This window comes from Pipistrellus kuhlii, unplaced genomic scaffold (assembly GCF_014108245.1).
Source record: "Pipistrellus kuhlii isolate mPipKuh1 unplaced genomic scaffold, mPipKuh1.p scaffold_m20_p_2, whole genome shotgun sequence".
NCBI classification, from domain to species: Eukaryota; Metazoa; Chordata; class Mammalia; order Chiroptera; family Vespertilionidae; genus Pipistrellus; species Pipistrellus kuhlii.
The window spans coordinates 165,698,587-165,721,681 of NW_023425515.1; the positions used below are offsets into that span (position 1 = coordinate 165,698,587).

The 23,095-nt window shown below is 54.4% G+C and overlaps 1 protein-coding gene across 1 annotated transcript in view; it reads left to right on the top strand.

The window, feature by feature from the left end:
- The window catches only part of ACOT11 (acyl-CoA thioesterase 11), a 44,794-nt gene that overhangs the window by 17,677 nt on the left and 4,022 nt on the right, over positions 1-23,095 (top strand). The window contains exons 2-13 of the mRNA XM_036446047.2: positions 7,646-7,856; positions 8,852-8,921; positions 10,597-10,657; positions 11,604-11,702; positions 12,389-12,524; positions 15,663-15,819; positions 16,371-16,490; positions 18,332-18,476; positions 19,735-19,790; positions 20,534-20,600; positions 20,950-21,033; positions 21,827-21,960. Of these exons, the coding sequence (XP_036301940.1) occupies positions 7,646-7,856; positions 8,852-8,921; positions 10,597-10,657; positions 11,604-11,702; positions 12,389-12,524; positions 15,663-15,819; positions 16,371-16,490; positions 18,332-18,476; positions 19,735-19,790; positions 20,534-20,600; positions 20,950-21,033; positions 21,827-21,960 (1,340 nt within the window). The remainder of the gene's footprint in view (positions 1-7,645; positions 7,857-8,851; positions 8,922-10,596; positions 10,658-11,603; positions 11,703-12,388; positions 12,525-15,662; positions 15,820-16,370; positions 16,491-18,331; positions 18,477-19,734; positions 19,791-20,533; positions 20,601-20,949; positions 21,034-21,826; positions 21,961-23,095) is intronic.

A 23,095-nucleotide genomic window follows, 5' to 3' on the forward strand; every position in this document is an offset into this window, starting at 1 on the left:
GCTCAGTGGATAGGGCGTCGGCCTGCGGACTGAAAGGTCCCGGGTTCGATTCCGGTCAAGGGCATGTACCTTGGTTGCGGGCACATCCCCAGTAGAGGGTGTGCAGCAGGCAGCTGACCGATGATTCTCTCTCATCGATGTTTCTAACTCTCTATCCCTCTCTCTTCCTCTCTGTGAAAAATCAATAAAATATATTTAAAAAAATGTTTTTCTGAGCAACTAAAAATTTTTTCAAGGTGAAATATAACATACAATTACCCATTTTATTTTATTTTTTTATCCTCATCCAAGGAGATACGTGTGTGTGTGTGTGTGTGTGTGTGTGTGTGTGTGTATGAAGAGAGAGAGAGAGATAGGGAGAAACATCAATTGGTTGCCTCCTGTATGTGTCCCAACCAGGGATTGAACCCACAACCTAGGCATGTGCCCTGACTGTGACTCAAACCCGAAACCTTTTGGCATACGGGACAACGCTCTAACCAATGGAGCCACCCTGCCAGGGCACAGTTACCATTTTAAAGTGTATAACTCATCATCTTGTACAACCATCTAGTCCCAGAACATTGCTGTCACTCCAGAGTAAATCTCCTGACCTACAAAGCAGCTTCCCCCAGGGACTGGGGATCAGAAGGGGAGCCCACTGCCTGATCGTCTGTATCAGACTCTGGGCTCTGGACAGGGGCTCAGGGCCATGGCATCTGCTTTCTCCTCGGCCATTGCCTGGGGTAGTTTGCTCCCCGTCTCTGAGTCTCAGATGGGAAGGATTTCTTCGGTCTTCCCCATCCCTAAGGCCTATGGAAGTGCTACAGAGATGCAAATGTGGGCTGTGGTTGGTGGGTCTGAGAGTGTCTTAAATTCTACCATTTCCCAGGTGCTCAGAAGCAATGTACCTGCTTCTCTGCCAGCCTTGGTTTGTTCATCAGTAAAATGGGTAGAGTAGCAATGCCTCACTGGGTAGATATGAGAATTATGGAGATAATACATCTGGAAGCTCTTAGCATAGAACTTGATACCTACTAGGTATTCAATAAATGTTAATCAAATGAGTAACATATAGGAAGTCATAAAAATTATTGCTTTTCTCTACTTTTCTCACCCCCAAATTTTGAAAAATGTCAAATGCCAATTCACCCTGTAGCTAGAAGTAAAATTCGGATGTGTGTGTAGAGCACTGGGGACCGTTATTTATCTTCTTGAACGCAGAGCTGACCTGCTATTGCTAGTATATGAGAATTAGAAGCCTGGGGCAGCCCACGGGTGTCCTCCAGCCCTCAGGCTGGCTTCATGGACCACTGCCCCCTCTTTTCACCCGAGTCTGCAATCCGCTGCTACCCTCTCTTCGCTTCTCAAGGCCAAGTGCAGTTCTCTATGGCAGTACATTAGTGCATCTGCATTCCTAACATAATCACTCCTCCCTTATTTGGTTTCTTACCTCTGCTCGCATCTCAGCTCCCAATGCATTGTGTCCTGTGTGTGCGCGCGCGCAGGCTACCTCGGAGCCTTTTTGGGAGAGAGGTAGGGACCCCGAAGGAGAATGTAGGAAGTTGACATATGTGCCTGCCTTGCTGGGGGGGGGGATCCACCAGAGGGCCATCCTGGTCTCTGAGAGGCTGAGCCACCCCTTGGGGATAGGGCAGCTCCCTCAGACAGCTCAGAGAGGTCTCCCTCAGACAGCCAGGCCTTTCATGGGCCTGGCCCCAGGCTCTGAGGGCGCGGGCCAAAGGCTGCTTCTCGCTGCCCCCTCGAACCTGCATTTTAGTCCCGCGCCTCTGGAGAGCGAAGGAAGGGGAGTGGGAGGAACAGGGCCTCTCAGTCTCACACCCTGGGCTTGAGTCCAGGCTCCAACGTCAATGGCTGTTTGCCTTCTCACAGAACCTCAGAAACGGGCTATTCATGAACAGTCTTGCCCCATGAAGTTCTGGTCAGCTCAGAGGTGAGAAAAGGCTGAGTAAAGTCCAGCTTGAATGATATTTGGGTCTTCCCCAGCTATGTTTCTGTAGAAAGTCCCAATCCAGCTTTACATACTGACAGAACATGTTCAACAAATGTTGGCCATATGGCTGACATGTATGGAGAACTTTAAACCCCTGATCTCATTTAGTGTCATCCTGAGGAGGAATGCTGGAAGTGGGTACTATTACCCCATTTTTTACAGATGAAACTAAGGCCCACAGAGCAGCTTGCCCTGAGGTCACATAAGTCCCTTGTGGAACCAGATTGGAACCCTGGCCAGGTCATCTTCAAGGCCTCCCCTGCCCTGGCCTGCTGTTCCCAGTGGTTCCTGCAGCTCTGAGCCCTCTCCTCTGCTGTTCCTGCAGCTCTGAGCCCTCTCCTCTGCTGTTCCTGCAGCACCCAGCCCTCTCCTCTGCTGTTCCTGCAGCACCCAGCCCTCTCCTCTGCTGTTCCTGCAGCTCTGAGCCCTCTCCTCTGCTGTTCCTGCAGCTCTGAGCCCTCTCCTCTGCTGTTCCTGCAGCTCTGAGCCCTCTCCTCTGCTGTTCCTGCAGCACCCAGCCCTCTCCTCTGCTGTTCCTGCAGCACCCAGCCCTCTCCTCTGCTGTTCCTGCAGCTCTAAGCTCTCTGCTGGCTGTCACCTTTTCTGGGCAGTCGCTGTAGGGACTCCTTGGCCCCTTTCCCTTTGTCTCTACTCACCAAGTACCTGGTACTTGACCTCAGGCTTTCCTTCGCCACCCAGTTCCCATCACCCGAGGCACCACTGTTCCTGCTTGTCCTTTGTGCTGTCTTCACGTCCTCTCTGCACCTGTGACCTTCCTGTCTTCAAGTCTCAGCCCCTGTCGCCAGCCTCTCCCATAGGTGTTTATTGGGCCCCTGCTCTGTGAGGCCTGATCTGTCCCTGACTGGCGGGAATGACTGTCTGATGGCAGAAGCGTCTAGGAATACAGTGACTGCACAGCTTCACTGTGATGGGGACAGGTGAGGCTGTGGAGGCTGGGAGGACCGAACTCCCTGGGGAAAAGCAGGGATGGGGAAACCTGAAGAAGGAGGAGGAGACAGGGCAGATAAAGGGAACCTAGGCAGAAGCAGCCCCCACGTGGCAGAGGATGGAGGAGGAGGAGGATGGTGCTCTGAGGAACCTCCTGTGGTTGCTCTGGGAAGACAGGTGCTGGAGGCCAGAGGAGGTGGAGACGGGCGGCCTGTGAACAGGCTCTGGAAACATCCAGCAAGCCCCAGTGCGGGGCGGTGGAGGGTGCGGGTGAGGGTACCCAAGCCCGAGGACAGTGGGTAGTCTGAGAGCTTCAGGGACTGGATCCCTGTTCCTGGGCTCAGTGGGGGAGGGAGGAAATCCAGGCCAGTGTGAGCGTGGGGCTGTGGTCAAACTGCCTCGAAGGAGCCGCTGCCCATCCCAGGAGGGCTCTTCCTGGCTCCCCAGCTGTGTGACCCCAGACCGTCTTCCTGTCCCTGAGCCTCGGTTTCCCCTTCAATGAAGGGATTGGACGAGGCGGCCTCTCCTGCTCTGACCAGCAGGTCTGTGACATGGACGGTCCAGGAGGAGGGACACAGGACCCCTGGTGCAGCCAGCTGAGGCCTAGTCTGGCAGTATCAAACCTGGCTAGGCCTGCTGTGGCATGGGGCCAGAGCCTGGCATGGCTGCCTTCTGGGAGGGCACGTCTCTGGCCCTATGACCTCATCTACGTAGTGGGCTCTGCTCTCCCTGTCAGCTGTCTTGGCTCAGCCGGCCTGGCCGATCCATCAGGGCCTCTGTGCCCTCTGTGACTGGCCCAGGGAGGAGTGTCCCAGCTCTGGAGCCCCATTGGCCAAGCCTCCTGCGCCCTGGCTGGCTGCCTGCCCACCCTGGGACGAGAAGGAGGCCTGGCCTGGCCGGGCCTGACGTGGGCAGGCTGTCTTGGAGCCAAGCAAGGAGTTGGAGTCTGAGAGGCCCTGTCCTGGGCCACTGGTGCCCTGACCCCTTTGCTGGTGCCACGGACCAGGGCTCTGCTCACCCGCGTTGAGGGAAGTGGGGAGGTAGCCGTAGGGGGGCTTGTCCCACAGCTTGCAGGGTGGGGAGGTGGGAGCTCAGATCTGCTCGGAGTAGCTCAGCATGTCCTGTCTGACAGGTGACAGGGCTCCTTAGCTTCCTCACTGGAAATCTCAGCTCAGCACGCCAGAGCCCTACAGGGTTAAACCCCAGAACCCTGGAGCCAGGGCTGGGGATACCTTGGGGATTGGCAATCTCCCACTGCCCCTGCCCAACTTGTAAGTGAGAGATGAGGCTCAGGAGGAGAGGGGGCTTGCTCCGGATCACATAGCACCTGAGGGACAGGGCTAGGATTTAAACTTAAGTCCGGCCCTACCTAGTTTGATTCAGTGGATAGAGTGTTGGCCTGTGGACTGAGAGGTCCCAAGTTTGATTCTAGTCAAGGGCACAAGCCCGAGTTGTGGGCTCGATCCCCAGTAGGGGGTGTGCAAGAGGCAGCCAATCAGTGATTCTCCTCATTGATGTTTCTATCTCTGTCTCCCTCTCCTTTCCTCTCTAAAATCAGTAAAAAAAAAAAAAAAAGCTGAAACCAGTTTGGCTCAATGGATAGAACGTCTGCTTGGGGACGGAAAGGTCCCGGGTTTGATTCCGGTCAAGGGCATGTACCTTGGTTGCAGGCATATCCCCAGTAGGGGGTGTGCAAGAGGCAGCTGATTGATGACTCTCTCTCATCGATGTTCCCTTCCTCTCTGTACAAAATCAATAAAATATATTTTAAAAAATCAGTAAAAAAAAATAAAAATATATATATATCTATATATATTTATATATCTATATCTATATATCTATATCTATATATCTATATATCTATATCTATATCTATCTATATCTATATCTATCTATCTATCTATCTATCTATATATATATTTAAACTCAAGTCTGTCTCTGCTTGTCCCTCCACAAACCTTTGGTGAGGTCCTACTGTGCGCCAGGCCTTTCTAGACAAGAGCACTAGAGCAGAGCTTCTCAAAGGGATTGGCCCGGTTTACCTTTGCATTCTCAGTGTTTGGCCCAGGGCTTAGTGCTGAGAAAGGAGGTGCTCGGTGAATGAATGAATGAATGAATGAATGAGGCAAAGTTACTGCCTTCAGGCATGGAGAGTCCATTGGGAAGGTAGGGACTCCTTCACATAGAACAGGAAATAGGAGGCAGGTGGGGGTGGGGATTGACCAGAGGAGAAGCAGAGAGAAGATTAGAACACAGGTGTCCTGGTCCAGGTCTTTCCCCATCCTCACTCTCCTCAGCTGTGAATATGGGTCTGCCTTTCTTGTGAGGATCCAGCGAGGCGGTGGATGTGAAAATAGGCTTGTGAAGCTGGGACGTTGTGTGTGCCTGCCCAGAACTGCTCCCTTGCTTCCCGCTTATCTGTGCATCTCGCCTCCCCCATTTCTCTAGCTTTCTCCAGGCTTCTTTCTGGAATGTTCTGGGCAGGACCCCTGGCTGTGGGAGGGGTTTGGGAAGAGAAGGCGAACAGTCTGCCAGCTTCCTCCCTCTCCCGTCTCCCACACCCAGAAAGGCAGCCACCCGCATCCACATCCATGCAGGCCCCCAGTGCACACTAGGCTGGAAATGCCTCGGCAGTGGTTACCATGGTGACAGCCCTGCTTAGACCACAAGGCCTGCGAGATGCCTGCAAGATTCTGCAAGCCTGGCAGCCTGACACCTCGAAGGCTTCCACCCACAGTGAGAGCTCCTGGGACAGCTGCCCTCCTCTTCCCCGTCGGTTGCCCAGCACTGAATGTGGTACCCAGGGCTGTTTTGGTTTAGACAGGCCCTGTTCAAATCCCAGATCTACCATTTATGAGTCAGCGACCTTGAACCAGTCACACAGTGTGTTCTGAATGTACTGAATTAGCTACAGAGTCTCATGGGGGGAGCTATCCAAGGAGTCCTTCCCCCTTCCCCCCCGCACGAGGGCCATCCCTGCTCTGAGATGTCCCTGCCCCCATCTGCAGTGAGTGGCAGGGTCAGCATTGGATTGTGTCACTCTTTGCTGCTGAGTCCAGGCCCAGAGCTCTGGCTTCCTTCTCCTCATGGGCCCAGGAGCCCCTGCAGGCAGTGCAGTGCGGTGGGTGGGACCTCAGACTGCAGCCAGACCTCTGGGGTCATGTACAAGCTTTGCCACTTCCTTGGGCCTCAGTTTCCCCAACTGTGAAGTGAGGGTAATCATGAACCTACCTCAGAGGTTTGTTGTGCGGATACAAATGAATTAGCACACGGAAAATGCTTAGGAGAGTGTCTGATATCTCATAAGTGCTGTGTAAATGTTGGCACCAACTGTTACCCTGCAGTTGGCATTGGCCATGAGAACTGGAACTCCTTCTGCCCCTCCTGTCATTTTTCTCACACATGCAGGTGTGCCCGCTCTTGTTCCCAGTCCGATTAGGGAGAGAAGGGATGGCAGGCCAGCTCCACCTCCTTCGTCCCACCCCATCCAACGGACTGCTAGGCACTCGCCATCTCTTCTGCCTGGGGAATAAGAAAAGCTGGGCCCTGGGCAGAAACTCCACCTCTAGTTAAGGAGTTTGAGGATTTTCTCAGCTGGTTCTCCAGCTGGCAGCCACCTGGATCACACAGCTGCTCAAGCACTGCCCAGGGCCCTCCCAGCCAGTGGAGCTAAGTGCTAAAGACAAATGAGCACCCAACAGAGGTGTCATCTGAAGGGCAAGGAGCCGGGGAAGAGGCTTTTGGGGGATGAAATAGGACCTGCTTCTTGAAACACTTTATTGGGAACCAATCCCCAGGCTTGCCTGGGAGGCGGCTCTTGGGTCCTCTGCACAGAGAGGGGAAATCTTTCTGCCATGAAGGTCAATCAGAGGCAAAACTTTAAAAAGCGGACCCACAAGCTGAAGCTCTGAGGACTGAGTTCTCTATATGATTCCTCTCCTTCCCCCCCAACCTTTCCCCCCTCTCTGGGAACCAATTCTAGCATGTAATAATTACAAGAGTTTCATCAAAAGATTGGTGAAGAAGCTTGGGGAGCTCAACAAGGGTTGAGTCATATGTAGTTTACCTGTTGGAAATGGCTAAACGGCACTTCCCCCAAACCTGAATAGGACTGTCTGCTGCCAGACGCTCAGGGCATTTTATTGCCTCTGTTGGCCAAACACCTGAACAGCTGTAGGCTGTTCCCCAAACTGACAATGCTTCTACCCTTTCATACATTGTCCTTTGAAGTGTATTATCTCCACCTTGCCTTAGGACAAATTGTGTTAAATAAATAGCACAGGGTCCTTAGACAAGGGGAGTCCTCAGTTCCTTTAGCTGAAGATCCTCTGACCCCCAATGCCTTTCAAAATTATCTTTTGTCTTCAGACTCTTTAATCTACGTGCAGCCCCTTTCTCCAGAATGCTGAAATGCTGAACCCTTTGTAAGGCTGGGAAAAGAACCCCAGCACCCGCCCCCCGCCCCCCCCCCCCCCCCCCCCCGGGTCCCAGGCCATGTTAACATGGAGATATTGGCTAAAAGGAACCTGAGTCTAAGTGACATCCTGGGTCTGAGCTCTGGGCTGGAGGGCGGTGACCCCTCTTGGAGTTGGGGTCTGGAAGGAGGTGGCCCTGGGGTGCTCTCTCCTCTCCCTCCAGCCCTCAGGTTTCAGGGATGGGCAGACTCAGGATGGGCTGACCTCTCTGATCCCACCTGTTCCCCAGGGTTTGGCCTCTGTGTTCTCGGGCCGACAGTACCGGAAGTCAACTTCCCGCACAGAGAAAACGGACGGCACCATGGCAGATGGCGAGGAGTACCGGAACCCCACAGAGGTGCAGATGAGCCAGCTGGTGCTGCCCTGCCACACCAATCAGCGTGGCGAGCTGAGCGTTGGGCAGCTGCTCAAGTGGATTGACACCACAGCCTGCCTGTCTGGTGAGGCTGCCATCCTCCCACCCACTGGCCCACACCCAGGGGAGAGGCCTCGGTTATGCTGAGCCGGTCACTCTCTCCCTGAGGGCCACACTTGTCCCTCACCCCAGCCGGCCGGCCTGCAATGCCCCTCCAATTTTCCGATGCTCAGCTCTGGCCCACCCTCTCCCAGAGGTCCCAGTTCTGAGTGCCCTTAGATCCCAGTTCTTAAGTCCCTGCTCCCACACAGCTCACTGCCTTAAACGTGGCTGCTCCAGGGCTGGCTCAGGAGTGCTGTGAGGCTCCCTACATTAAGTTGAGAAGTTGAGTTGACTTCACTTCATTCCTTTTGATGTCCCAGTATTCTCCAGCCCACAGGGAGCTCACAGTCTGATGGAGAGGTGGGGGGCAGACAGGTGACCCAACGATCCCAGCACTGTTTTGTGGGGAAAGGGAGGTGAACTTGGGGCTGTGGGAGAACAGACCAGAGGCCATGACCCAGCCCTGGGGACCGAGAAGGGACTCTAAATGGACTAAGGCAGTGAGCAGGGCCCTGAAGGAAAGAATGACTCAGCAAGCAAACGAAGATGGGTGAGGTAGACGGGGCAGACCTGAGGGCCCCCTAGAAGGCTGGGAGCTAGCATTGCATGGCGTGACATTAATGTATTCCATAGCTATTGTACTTACTGAGTGTCTACTGTGTGCAGGAATACACCTGTGAACCAGGCAGGCAAAAATCCTTGCCCTGGGGGGGAAAGGAACATTTATAATAATATGAACAATAAAAATTTATTTAAAAAAAAAAGAGATAAAAAAAAAAAATCCTTGCCCTCAAGTAATTTGCAGTTGAACAGAAGTGAGAGATACTAGACAGGCAAAACTCATGCGATAGATAAAGCAGGACGCAGCTACCTTCAGGAGAAGTAAAGGGGGCTGTGGGTGAGGAGGCACGGCCTCGCTCGGGAGGGCTGAACTGGATCAGAGGCTGCTAACGCACGGCTTTCTCGTCCCCCCGCCAGCGGAGAGGCACGCCGGCTGTCCCTGCGTCACAGCCTCCATGGATGACATCTATTTTGAGCACACCATTAGGTAAGTGGCCCCACCTGCCTCTAGGTCCTTCTGGGCTCCCCACCAAGGCCTAGGGACCCCTGCCCTGTCTCTCCTGCCTGGGACCTAACAGCTGTTGCAGGTGGAGGGGGGAAGCCCCCGGGGAGCAGTGACCCGTCTGCAGGGTCTCCGCACAGCCCCGGGCTGGGAACTGGCTCACTGCTCGCTGCCGTGGGGTGGATTCCTCCAGCCAGCGTGGATCCAAGGAAATTGCTTCAAGTTTGGAGTTGGGCGCTGCCCAGGCCACATCGTGGGGTGCTGCTATGTGACTTTGGCGAAGTCAGACATTTTCTCTGGGCCTCAGTTTCCTTATCTGCAGATGGAAGGGATTAGACGAATTCAGTGAATGCCTTTTTGAACTTAGAAGTTCTCTGTGGTCACTGGTTGCTGGATGGCAGGGAGGTCCCTTGGCAAAGCCTGAGCCAGAATCTTGGGTCATTCATTCCCTGCTCACACATACCTCCAGGGACGAGGAGCTCACCGCCTCACAGTTTGTTTGTTTTTAAAGCCTGTACTGGTTACACTGTGTTGAGCTTTGTCTCTGCAGAGCTTTGCTGGGACCCAAGAACCGTGCCAAGCCCCCAGCCCAGGCCAGGCTGCAGGGCCTGCGTACAGTGCTCTTGCCTGTGGGTCTGCTCCTAAGCTCTCCTCTATCGCCTAACAGTGGTCTGCAAACTGCGGCTCACAAGCCACATGCGGCTCTTTGGCCCCTTGAGTGTGGCTCTTCCACAAAATACCACGGCCTGGGCGAGTCTATTTCGAAAAAGTGACGTTAGAAGAAGTTAAAGTTTAAAGAATTTGGCTCTCAAAAGAAATTTCAATCGTTGTACTGTTGACATTTGGCTCTGTTCACTAATGAGTTTGCCGACCACGGGCCTAGGACATCGAGTGCCAAGGGCTTTTTCAGGGCTTCCCTGGTGCCCGGAGTGTTAAGGAAAACATTTGGCCAGTTGCTGTATTCATTCATGTTCAGTCATTCATCACTCCTGGCACCTTTTCTGGGCCGGGGCCCATGCTGGGTTTGTGATACAAAAGGTCCCGGTGCCCCAGTAGCTCCCAGACTGCAGGGAGGCAGATTTTAGATTAGTTTTTGATTTACACAACAGATGAAAGACAGTACAGATGTAGATAGTACATCCAGTTCCTCTGTTAACATTTTACATTCATGGGGGGTACCTTTGTCACCACTGATGAACCAATACTGATGCAGCAAACGCGCGGGACGTGTGAGTTTAGTAGGCCACTAATTGTGGAGAGCTGCCCGGTGCCCTGTGCCAAGCCTGGCCCCGTGGAGCTTATGGGTGGTGGGGGAGACAGATGTTACCTGCTGGAAGAAGTGAGAGGAAGGCGAACCTTACAGAGCAACAGGGTGCAGGGAGGGCTTCCCTGGGGAGGGGATCCGTAAACAGGCGCAAAAAGGAGCTCGAGCACTCACCTTACAAAGGGTTAGGGGGCAGATAAATGATCTCATCCCACTTCTCTCGGCCTCCTGGGAAAGGGGTGCTGACACTGGCTTGCTGGCTTGCTTTGAGGACTCGGGTGACATCCATATGTGAATACACTCGGTAAAGTGACAATTCTCCTAATAGCTCTGCTCAGTAGAGGCTCCCTCCCTGCGTCCCCTCTGAAAGGCTCACCTCCGGCTTTTCTCTCCCAGAGTCGGACAAGTGGTGAATATCAAGGCCAAGGTGAACCGGGCCTTCAACAGCAGCATGGAGGTGTGTGGGGCAGGCGTGGGTGCTGGGTGGGCTTTCTTCTCACACTCCAGAAGCCCTGTTTGAGGCGGCAGAGTTCTGAACCAGCTGGCAGGGCTGGGCAGAACCTAAGGATCTTCTGGCCCGACGCCCCATAACACAGAAGGGAAAACTGAGGCCCAGGGAGGGGAGGGGATTTGCTCCAGGTCACCAAGCCACATGGATCCCAAGGTGGGACTTAACTTCTGGGTCTTCACACCTAGACTCAGACCTTGTCGTCAGCAGCCTGGTGGCTGTGGAAATGCAAGGATGACAGCTGTTGTGCCTGGCCCTGGCAGCAGTGGGGCTGGGGCCGGGACAGCACTGGACTTCAGTCCAGTAGCTGACATCCTAGAGACTCTGTCTGCCCATCTGTGAAGTGGGAGCGTGATTCCTGTGCCTCAGGGGTGTTGAAGGACTCCTGGCGATGCACAGGGCTCCGTGAGCTCTAGGGGGTGGACTCTCTTTGCCACCAATGGACGTCGGATGGGGACAGCTTCCACCCAGGGGTTGCCGAGGGACCACTGAGGCTGAGGTGGCGAGTTCTGTCTGTGCCCCTGGGCACGCTGTAAATGCCCAAGGCCCCGGGGCACCTCACGTGACTATCCTTTCAAGTTAGCCAGCACTTTTACTTAACATTGACTCATGTTAATCCTCTCAGTAGCCCTTCGAGGGTGGGATTGGTCATCCCCACTTTACAGACGGGAAAACTGAGGCCCAGAGAAGGGAAGTGACTTGCCTAAAGTTTCCCAGGGAACCAGGGGCAGAAGCAGAACCTACCCCAGGTCCCCAGCCTCCTAGACGTGGTGGGTGATCCTGACATAGCAGAGTGGGACTGCCTGTGCCACGAGGCTGCGGGCCTCGGGCTTGTGAGCTCTATTTCTCCCTTCCTCACTCCTCCACCTACCCCCCCCCCCCCCCCCCCCGCCAGGTGGGCATCCAGGTGGCCTCCGAGGACACTTGCTCTGAGAAGCAGTGGAGCGTGTGCAAGGCCTTGGCCACCTTTGTGGCCCACCGTGAGCTCTCCAAGGTAGGTGGCCGCACCTGGCTGCCCGGGGCTGCTGGGCCACCTGGCCGCCAGTCATGATGGGCCTGACCAGGGTGGTGAGGCTGGGGTTTGGCAGGGGGGTGGCGGTGAGGGGTGGCAGGGAGTCATAGCCCCTGGAGCACATGTGTCAAACACAAGGCCCTCGGGCCAAATCCGTCCCGCCAGGCCTTGCAATGTGGCCCGCACCGCGCTGTCATCACTGCACTCCGCTGCGTTTCCATCACAATGACAGTTTATGACTGTTCAGTAAACCATTCGGCCCGCGATTTAGGCTGGATTTTAGATTTTGGCCCCTTCTCTGATTGAGTTCGACACCCCTACCCTAGAGGAAGGCCCGTCCCCCACTGCCACCGGGCCCCAGGCGCCCTCCCGCTCTCCTTTCCCCGTCTCTCCCTGTGCGTCTCACATGGGGAGTCTTCAGGGCTCCCCATCTTCTTTCCCGCCCTGCAGTGATCCCTACCCCCATCCCCTGTGCCTTTGCCCCAGAAGGGAGCCCAGGGTTATTGGAGGATGAAGATGATGGATCAGTCAACACGGAGACGGGAAAATGTGGGCAAAGAGGGACAAAGAACTTGTAACCATCCAGCAGCCCCGGGCTGCGATGGCAGCTGGCGGGCGGGGGGGACAAGCCCCGGTACTGTTTCAGGGCACCCCACCCCTGTCCACAGGTGAAGCTGAAGCAGATCACACCACGGACGGAGGAGGAGAAGACGGAGCACAGCGTGGCCGCCGAGCGCCGGCGCATGCGGCTGGTGTACGCGGACACCATCAAGGACCTCCTGGCCAACTGCGCCATTCAGTACGGTGAGTGGCTGCGGAGAGGGAGGGCAGCCAGTGCCTTCCTTGTGCCCTGGGCCCCACTGGGCAGACGGAGGAGAGGCATTTCCTTGGAATGTCTACCCACTGCTGGCCTCAGGCCTGGCTGGCCCTCTTGCCTCAAGGTCTCCTGCAGGCCTCTTGCCCAGCTCCCAGCAGTCAGGGGAAAACACTTTGTTAGTCACAAAATGTGTTTGGTCTCTAGGATAGAAGGTCCTTGGGGAGGCTGTATTGAACTTAACCTTGAAGACTCTAGGATTTTATTTCATTATTTTTAAAAAATATATTTTATTGATTTTTTTACAGAGAGGAAGAGAGAGGGATAGAGAGTTAGAAACATTGATGAGAGAGAATCATCAATCAGCCGCCTCCTGCACAACCCCTCTTCCCCCCTCCCCCCACTGTGGATGTGCCCGCAACCATGGTACATGTCCTTGACCGGAATTGAACCTGGGACCCTTCAGTCCACAGGGGACACTCTATCCACTGAGCCAAACTAGTTTCGGTGACTCTAGGATTTAAAAAAAAAAAAAAAGAAAAAAAAAAAAAATATATATATATATATATATATATATATATATATATATATATATATTTTTTTTTTTTTATTGATTTCAGAGAGGAAGGGAGAGGGAGAGAGAGAAAATCATCAATGATGAGAGAGAATCATCCATCTGCTGCCTCCTGCATGCCCCCTACTGGGAACAGAGCCTGCAACCATGGCATGTGCCCTTGATGGGCATTGAACCCAGGATCCTTCAGTCTGAAGGCCGATGTCCTATGCACTGAGCCAAACCGGCTAGGGCATGACTCTAGGATTTTTAAAAAGCATAGAGGTAGGTAGGTTGGTAGGTAGCTATAGATGAAAGCATAGGTACAGGCATAGATCTAGAGCTAGAGATAAAAACAAGTCCCTCCAGAGGCACCTATTGTTCCTCATTTTGGGGCATCTTTCCAGAAGCATTTGCTGCACACACACCCCTGTGTCTTACTTTGCCCCCTCTTTTTTTATTTTTTTTATTTTTTTAATTTTATTTATTTATTTATTTATTTTTTTAAATCAATCTTTATTGTTCATATTATTACAAAGGTTCCTCATTTCTTCCACCAGGTTCCCCCCCCCCCCTCCGCCCCCTTCCCCTCCCCCATTGTCTTCATCCATAGGTGCACAGTTTATGTTCAGTCTCTTCCTCCCTCCCTTTCCCCGATAGTAAATCCCTTTTCAGATAGTAAATCAGTTACTTAGCATTTTCTCATATCAATAATACCTCCACATGCCCAAAGATACACTTCACACAAAAGACACTTCCAAATAGGTCAACCAACCTCATCCAGGCCCCGCACAAGGCACTCACAGATCAACACCCCAGTGCTATACTAACTCAACACATCCAGATCTAAGCCTTCATCACTTGATTCAGCAGACCCTCAAGTTCCCCCAAAAGTTTCCAGCCATGTCTGAGAGGCAGCCTTGGGGCGCGGACAGGCAAGGAGCGAGCTGTTTTGGGCCTGGCTGCTTCGGGCCTGGCCTCTGTTGCTCTGGTCTGTTCCACAACCAGCTGCTCTGGGTCTGGCCACTGCCGCTCCCGACCTGGTTGCTCCAGGCTTGGCTGCTGCTGCTCCGGGCCTGGCCGCTCCCAGCCTGGCAGCTGCTGCTCCAGGCCTGGACACACCCGACCCGGCAGCTCTGGGCCTGGCCGCTCTCAGCCTGGTAGCTGCTGCTCCGGGCCTGGCTGCACCCGACCCCGCTGCTCTGGGCCTGGCTGCTCCGGGCCCGGCCGCTTCGGGCCCGGCCGCTCCGGGCCTGGCTGCTCCCAGCCTGGCTGCTCCCAGCCTGGCAGCTGCTTTTGCCCCCTTTTTTACCCAAAAGGGAAGGCACAGTACATACTGTTCTGAATCTTGCTTCTTCCCCCTTAAAGTGCATCTTGGAGCTTGTTCTGTACCAGGGCACGCACACCGACTGTGGACTGGCAGGGCTTTATCAGGGGGAGATAAGGAAAGGTACTCCTGGCAGAGGGCATAGCTGGGCAAAGGGTCAGAGGGGTGACCTTGGATTTGCTCACTGAGCTCCAGAACATTAAGATGTGGAGCCTTCCTTGAAACATCAGGAGGCAATTTTAGGATAAGTCAAACTAGCCACCTCCATGAAAGCGGTCGGCTGTGCTGTGAATTCTGTGCACCCTATTTTCTCTGGGCCCGGGGGCTGTGATTGGGCAGGTCCAGCTCTCCCTCCTGTAGTCAAGCCCCCTGGGAGCCATCCATCCCACTGCAGTCCTCTGACATCCCTCCTGTCCTGACCACCCTTCTGCCCATGGGTCTGTCCAGATGCCCTAACCGACATCCAGGCCCTTGGCTGACTGCTCAGCCTCATCTGGTGCTGTCCCTTACTTGCCCTCTGCCCAGCCGAGCCAAGGCCTGATTCTCCCCATGACTGTGACTGTCTGCCTCCAGGTCTTGGCTCAGGCCTGTAACCTCCCCTCCCCTCCCCCTGTCTGCGGCATCTGAGCAGCCTGCAAGCCAGCAAAATGTTGCCTATTTGATGGGTCCTCCCGGGGAGGTCTTTGTCCCCGGGAGACGGCGCTTCCTTGGGTTGGGTGGGCCATGTTAGCACCTGATTCCCTGAGCTCTCTGGCCTCTCCTCCTGAGGGTATCCTTATGCCCTCGCCCCTGAGGGACAGCGCATGTCAGGCAGGGGGAGGGAAGAACTATCTCTGAGTGCGCCTCCTGAGTTTGGTGCCAGGCACTCTAGAATGGAGACCACATTTCATCTTCACTGTCCTTTCTGGTGGAGTTTGACATCTGCCCGTTACAGACAGGAAGTTGAGGTGTAGAAAGGGTATTGACTTGCCCAAGGTCATACGGCCTCAATGGAGTGGAGCTGAGTTGCACACCCAGGTTTGTGTTGTCTCAAAGCTAGGGTTCTGCCCTTTGCTCTGTGCCGGCCTCATCTCTCTCATCCAGTCCCCCCCATTCCTCGTGTAGGTTCAGCCCACTAGGTGCTGAGAAAATAAAATACTATGGGTGGGGCAGAAGGTGGTGGAGGGGTCCTGAGCTGCCCATGCAGAAGGCCTGCCCTTGGAAAGCCTCTCACCTCCCCCCTCCCTCCCTCTGCCTCTCCTTGGTCAGATCTGGAGAGCAGAGACTGCAGCCACGTGGTGCCGGCTGAGAAGACGCGTGTGGAGAGTGTGGAGCTGGTCCTGCCTCCCCATGCCAATCACCAGGGCAATACCTTCGGGGGCCAGATCATGGCCTGGATGGAGAATGTGGCCACCATTGCAGCCAGGTGAGGGGAGAGTGTACTGCTTGCGCCTCCCTTCCTTTCTCCCCTCCTTCCCTTAGCCACAGCATATAAGCAGCGCCCTTTGGGGGCAGTGCAAACTACGAGTGCAATAAGATCTCAGAGAAAAGTCAGAGTCTGGATAGTCCGGGAAGGTTTCCTGGAAGAGGAGCACTTCAGCTGGGCCTTGGATGACAAGTGGCTTTGGGTATGGGGAGGACTTCCAGGTAGTAGAAACAGCAGGTACTAAAATACAAAGGTTGGAAGGAAAATGGGGTGGGGAATACCCCAAGCCCTGCCCTCGCCTTTCTTCTGCCACTTCAAACTCAGCTGCTCTCCAGCCCATGCACGTAGACCTCAGTATTCCAGGCTCTGAAATGGGACTCCGTTCTGCTCCTCTGGGCGGAACTGTCACTGAGAGGGAGTGGATGGGCCTGGAGGTGGTGCATGTGGTTTTGGCTAGGTCTGGGCCTGGGGGTAGGGGCAGAGGCTGGTGTAAGCCAGTGGCTAAAGCACTAGGGGCCTTTCTCCTGTCCCCACCCCCTGGCCTCCTGCAGCCGGCTGTGTCGTGCCCACCCGACGCTGAAGGCCATTGAGATGTTTCACTTCCGGGGACCATCCCAGGTTGGGGACCGCCTGGTGCTCAAGGCCATCGTGAACAACGCCTTCAAACATAGGTGAGGGCCTGGGGTGGGCAGGATCGGGATCCCTGGGGGCTGAGGGCTCTTCTTGACATGAGAGCGGACCCTATAGCAAACCTGCCCGGAACCTTAGCCCTAGCTAAGATCTAACCCCTGTCCTGCTGCTCAGTCCTTCCACCTTCCCCAAGATTCAGCTCTGATGCTCCTGCTCTGGGTGCCCCCAGCCCTGGGTCTCCCGCTGTCTCAGGTCGTGCCACATGTCTGTTCCCTGTCCCACTCCCCGGCTCCCGCCTCCACGCCTGCACACTGTGGATCCCAGGGCCACCCTCTGCCAGTATTCTGTTGTCATCATACCTTTTCCCTCCCTTTGCCTAAAACAAAACTTAGTCCCCAGAGCGTTTATCTTTGAAATGAATCCTGACAGCTATGCCCATGAAAGCTTACTTACTTACTTTATTTACTTATTTAAATATATTTTATTGATTTTTTACAGAGAGGAAGAGAGAGGGACAGAGAGTTAGAAACATCGATGAGAGAGAATCATCGATCAGCTGCCTCCTGCATACCCCCTACTGGGGATGTGCCCGCAACCAAGGTACATGCCCTTGACTGGAATCGAACTTGGGACCTTTCAGTCCGCAGACTGACGCTCTATCCACTGAGCCAAACCGGTTTCGGCCATACCTTTTTTGGTGATTCCAAAGATCATATAGTGTCATTGATAAAGCAAAGGATTTGGAGCCAGGCTGCCGAGGTTCAAGTCTGGCTCACCTCTAATGAGCTGTGTGACTTTGGGAAAGTTATGCAACCCCTCTGAGCCTCAGGTCATGTAAAATGGGACTCACCCCAACTATCTTACAGTTTTAAGGCTTCAAGGACCGGTTACTAGTAGAATGCCACAGAACATGTTCAGTGAAGGTCAGCCATTGCTGCTGTTATTGTTATTATTATTATTATTATTATTATTAATCACAGCCTGAGCAGCACACATTCTGCTGCCATGCAGGGGGAGAGCCCTGAGGCCTGGCTTCTAGCCCAGATTCTCTCCTGACTGTTGTGTGACTTTGGGCAACTTACTGCCCTGTTCTAGGTCTTGGTGTCCCCATCTGGATGATGTCTACATTATGGGGTCAAGACCTTCTTAACTGAGGGGCATGGCGGTGGCTGCTATTTTATAATTAATAAAGACAGTCAGATATAGAGAAACAGCAGCCACTGAGCTATTTATAAAGTACTGACAATTTGCCGAAACCGGTTTGACTCAGTGGATAGAGCGTTGGCCTGAGGACTGAAAGGTCCCAGGTTCGATTCTGGTCAAGGGCATTTACATTGGTTGCGGGCACATCCCCAGGAGGGGCTGTGCAGGAGGCAGCTGGTCGATGTTTCTCTCTCATCGATGTTTCTAGCTCTCTATCTCTCTCTCTTCCTCTCTGTAAAAGATCAATAAAATATATTAAAAAAATAAAAAATAAAAAATAAAGTGCTGACGATTGGCTATCTAATATACATCTTTTCTAATTGGGCTGAGCACCTCCCTCTCCTTGCTTGTGTTCTTCCATAACATATTTTCATACTATCATCATATGTACATATCTGTTGCAGCAACCCCCAGCTGTTAGTCTATGAGATCATAGACCGGACAGGTTTATTCATCCCCGAGTCCCCAGTGACTGGCATAGGGCCACGCACGCAGTAGGTGCTCTGTAGCCACTGACCAAAGGGAGCAGCTCTGGGTTTCCTGCCAGCAGGGCTCTGACCCAGGAGGGACTGTGGGAGGGCATGTGTGTGCGTGCACATGCACGTGTGCATGTGTGTTGGGAGGGGCCAGGCCGAGGAAAGGTCTGTCCAGCCTGAGAGCAGTCCTCCCTTGCCCGCAGCATGGAGGTGGGCGTGTGCGTGGAGGCCTACCGCCAGGAGGCCGAGGCCCATCGGCGGCACATCAACAGCGCCTTCATGACCTTTGTGGTCCTGGACCCAAATGACCAGCCCCAGATGCTGCCCTGGATTCGGCCCCAGCCTGGGGTGAGTGGGTGCAGCACCCTGCCCTCCCCCAACTCTGCTCCCCCCTCTCTGCCCAGGGTGGGGGTGCCTGCCAGCTCCTGATAGGCCCGAGAGCAACAAGCCCCGCCTTGCCCGTCGGCTGGGTGCCCTGGTGTGGCCCCTGGGAATCCCCCTTGTGCCAGGTGGAAACCTTTCTGCCCAGAAGAGTTCAGACCGTGCCTGTGGGCCTGGCTCCTCGTGGGTGCTAACAGCTGGAAGGGCACTGGCTCTGGGAGCAGATGTGGGTTGGAGCCAGCTCTGCTCCAGTCTAGTGCGCCTCTGTGAGCGCTCGGTCCCCACCTGTAAAGCGGATGTGTACCTGCAGCCCCGTTCTCACAGGGCTGTGGGGTCTGTGGGATATTGATCCCGGGCCTGGGTAAGGCCTGTGGACACTCAGGAGGTGGCGACCGTGATGACGCTGGTGAAGGAGAGCAAGGAGGCAGGAACGAGAATCAGGGTCTGGGTTCAGAGTCTGTCCCTCCAAATAATGCTGCCTCGTGCCTCCATGGGGCTAGGCCTGGCCAGCGCTGGAGGATCAGGGAGTGAGCTCTCTCTGGGAAGGCCCCTGCCCTGCCCGCCTCACAAGGCTGAGTGTGGCTGTGACGTTCCCTGCTCCGTAGCTGGGTGTTGGCCAGTCAAGAGTGGGCGGTCCGTGGGGGAGTGGGAGCCTGGGAGATGGACCTTTACTGATTAATGCTCCCGAGTGAGGACACCTTAGAAGTACAAGTGAAGAGGGCAGGCTCTGAGTCAGCCCGTCAGCGCTCTGTTCTGTGACCCTGGGCAAGTCGCTTAACCTTTCTGTGCCTCAGTTTCCTCCTCTGTAAAGTGGGATTATACTAGTCCCAACGGCAGAGGGATGCTGTAAGGCTTAAATGAAATGTTGCATGGAAAGCACTTGAGATGAATGCCTGGCACATAGTAAGTGCTCAATAAATGTGGGTTCTATTTACCATTGTAGGTGCCCTTAGGACCCCCATTCTCCCGAGGAGGAAACTGAGGTCTGGTGAGGGCAGTGGTTCCCAGGGTCCCTCAGAGCGCCTGAGGGGAAGCTGGGCTCAGTGACCTGGCGTGTTCCTGTTCAGGTTGCTTTGACTCCAGCTGCCCCCGTGGGACCAGAACACATAAGGGCTGCAGGACCTCCGTGGGCCCTTGGGGGTGGGGTGGTCAGGCAGTAACAGGGATGTGGGTGGCAAGTTGTTGTCCCATCTGTGCCATAGTCTGTCCCTGCTTCTCTGCCCAGGACGGCGAGCGGCGGTACCGAGAGGCCAGTGCCAGGAGGAAGATCCGCCTGGACAGGCAAGTTGGGGCTGAGGGTGGGAGGGGACCCAGGGTCCAGGGCTGTCCACCTGCTCCCCAGACTCAGGGACTTGCATTTCTTCGATGCGGCCCCTGTGCTGGGAACTGGCTGGGCCCTCTATATCCATGTCACCTCACTCCACACCCCATGGCTGACTGGCCCCTTGTTCAGGCGAGGGCACTGAGAACGGAGGGATTGTGGCCACGGGCACACAGGAATGATTGGCAGGGTGAGAACGTGAACCCGGCCGGATCTGGGCGATGTAAAATCTTTTGCTCCTTCCACTGACTCTGATGCCCACTTGGCAGATGAAGAAAGAAAGGCCCAGAGAGGAGAGGCAATGGCTCAAGGAAGCACTTTACCACCTTTTGTTGTTAGTAAGGAAAGGGTGTGTTTATGGGGCATTTACATGCCAAGTCACCCCTATGAGGCAGGGTGACCACAGATCCCATTTCACAGACGAGGACACTGAGGCATAATGGTGAAGTCGCTTTGGCTCAGCCAGGGTATGTGGCATTGGCACCGGCACTGGCACCCTTCCCCTCATCCCATCCTTTCTCTGCCTGAGTTTGTATGTTCTCGCCGCTGTGTTCTGTGTGCCCATGCAGTCTCCCTGACCAGCCAGGGGTCTCTTTTACCCGCTGGGCTGAGCACAGGGCCTGGCACAGTTGGCATGCAGCAAAGCCTGTTCAAAGAGATGAGCTCCCAAGAAATCAAGGCTGTCCTCTCTCCTCTCTCCCAGGAAGTACATTGTGTCCTGTAAGCAGGACGAGATGCCGCTCTCTGTCCCCTGGGACCCTAGCAACCAGGTAAGGCCCCAGCTCCGAGGGGAGCATCCTCAGGCCCACCCTGCCCTGTGGTCAGAGCGGGTTTGGAGGTAGACCGGAAGGGAACAGGGTGCTAACGCCTCAAGATGCACACAGTTCCCAAAGGGCTTTCCTGATGTCCCTGTTTGGCAGGAGGGAGCTGAGGCCCTGAAAGGAGGAGCGGCTTGTCCAGGGTCCCTGGGCCAGTCTGGCCAGCCCTGGGCCTCCTTCCCCAAAGCCCAGCACCCACCCTCCTGCCCCATCCCAGCTCCTCCCCCGCCCCAGCATGGCCTCGGCTCCGAGCCTGCGGGAGGGGAGAAGGCGAGGCTTCTCTGTGGTGTGCCCTGTCCAGGTGTACCTGAGCTACAACAACATCTCCTCCCTGAAGATGCTTGCAGCCAAGAACAACTGGGCGCTGTCCGCGGAGATCAACCAGGTAGCTGACCGCACCCGCCCGCCATTTCCCTTCTGAGCAGCCAGAGGTGGCCGGCTGCCAGCAACAAAAATCCCTCAAGTCACTCATGTCAGAAGGGGATTTCTGTTTTTGCTTTTTTGCTTTTGTTAATCCTCACCCGAGGATAATTTTTTCTTTGAGAGAGAGAGTGGAAGGGATGGGGGAAGAGAGAGAGAAACATCAATGTAAGAGAGACACACTAATTGGTTGCCTCCTGCATGCGCTAGGACTGGGGCCAGGGAGGGAACCCACAACTGAGGTTTGTGCCCTTGACCAGGAATTGAACCTAAGACCCTTTGGTTGGAAGGACAATTCTCTAACCACTGAGAAACACTGGCCAGGACAGAAAGGGGATTAAAATATATTTATTGATTTCAGAGAAAGGAGAGGGAGAGAGAGATAGAAATATCAATGATGAGAGGGAATCATTGATCCGCTGCCTCCTGCACATCCCCCCCTGGAGAGGTCAACCTTGCAGCCTGGGCATGTGCCCTGACCAGGAATCCAACTGGTTGAAGCTCAACCACTGAGCCACGCTGGCCGGGCAAGTCACTGCTTCTTAAAACACCTTTCTGTCCACTCGTGCTGAATTACCTCAACATCCATTTTCACAGGGATGTGACTGAGGCTCAGAGAGGTTGAGTCCCTTAATTTCAGCCACACAGCAAGTCTGAGCTTCTAGCCCTGGCCTCCAGCATCCCAGTCAGCCCATCCCACCACCAGCAGAGTCTGGGGAGGGGGATACATGAATGAGGCCACCCTCTGCCCCACGCAGGTCAGCCTGTACACCCTGGAGGATGACAAGTACCTCTCCTTCCACATGGAGATGCTGGTGAATGTGGATGCGGCCCACGCCTTCGTGCTGCTCTCAGACCTGCGTCGGAGGCCGGAGTGGGACAAGCATTACCGGTGAGGGCCAGCGCCCCAGTGGGGCCGGTTCCCGTCCCAGGCCTGACGGGGAGGGCAGGTCCTCAGGGGTCCTTCTGCCGAGCTCTTCCTTACTGTGCTCAGCCCGGCTGGCCTTTGAGGAATGGGTGGAGGTGGAGTGGGGTAGGGGACTGTAGTAATGTGTTAGGTGGGAGTCAGGGTCAGGGTTATTCTGAGCCTTCAGAGAAGGACTGAGCCTGGAATCAAAGTTGAAAGCCTGGTCCTGTTTCTGGTCCAACTAGCTGTGTGACCTTGGGCAAGTAATTTCCATTTCATTCCTGGGCTTGGTTTTCTTCCTCTTAAAATGTGTGCTTCAGAGGTGAGGATTTACCCTTAGGGATAGATCAGTGCTTTTCAGTCTGTGTTCTATGGACTTTTCTGTTGCCAAGAGACTTCCAGATACTGCATGGGGTGGCGGGTGGAAGGCTGAAAGTGTGGCTGGGACCCCTTCCCCGATTCAGGCCAACTAATAGGAAGGCCAACTTACTGAATTTACCATGTGTTAGTTCTACATCTGGATGTGGACAGAAACAGCCAAGATTTCAGTGTTTAGTATGTTAAGTTGAAAGCGGTATTTTGTCAAGTCCCCGTGACGTCATTGTCTGTTATGCCAACTCCCTGCTTTGGGGGGCGCTTCTTTGATCGTTTCTCCCCTGGTTTGTGACGAGGAGCCTCTGAGTCTGTCCACAAAGAGGACCCATGCTCTTAGAAATCCAGCCAGCGGGTCGTCTGATTTTTGATAAATTGGCCTTCTCCTTCCTACTCCTCCATGTGTCCTCACTTGAGCAGGTCCACTTGCAGCTGTTCATACACAGGCTTTCTGCTTAAGATTTTTTAAAAATATATATATTTTATTGATATTTTTACAGAGAGGAAGAGAGAGGGATAGAGAGTTAGAAATATTGATGAGAGAGAATCATCGATCAGCTGCCTCTTGCACACCCCCTACTGGGGATGTGCCCGCAACCAAGGTACATGCCCTTGACCGGAATTGAACCCAGGACCTTTCAGTCTGCAGGCCGACGCTCTATCCACTGAGCCAAACCGGTTTCGGCTTAAGATTTCTTTGTAAAAGGGGCTGTGCTGCTTTAAAAGGCCCTGGTCTAGGTGACCGAGG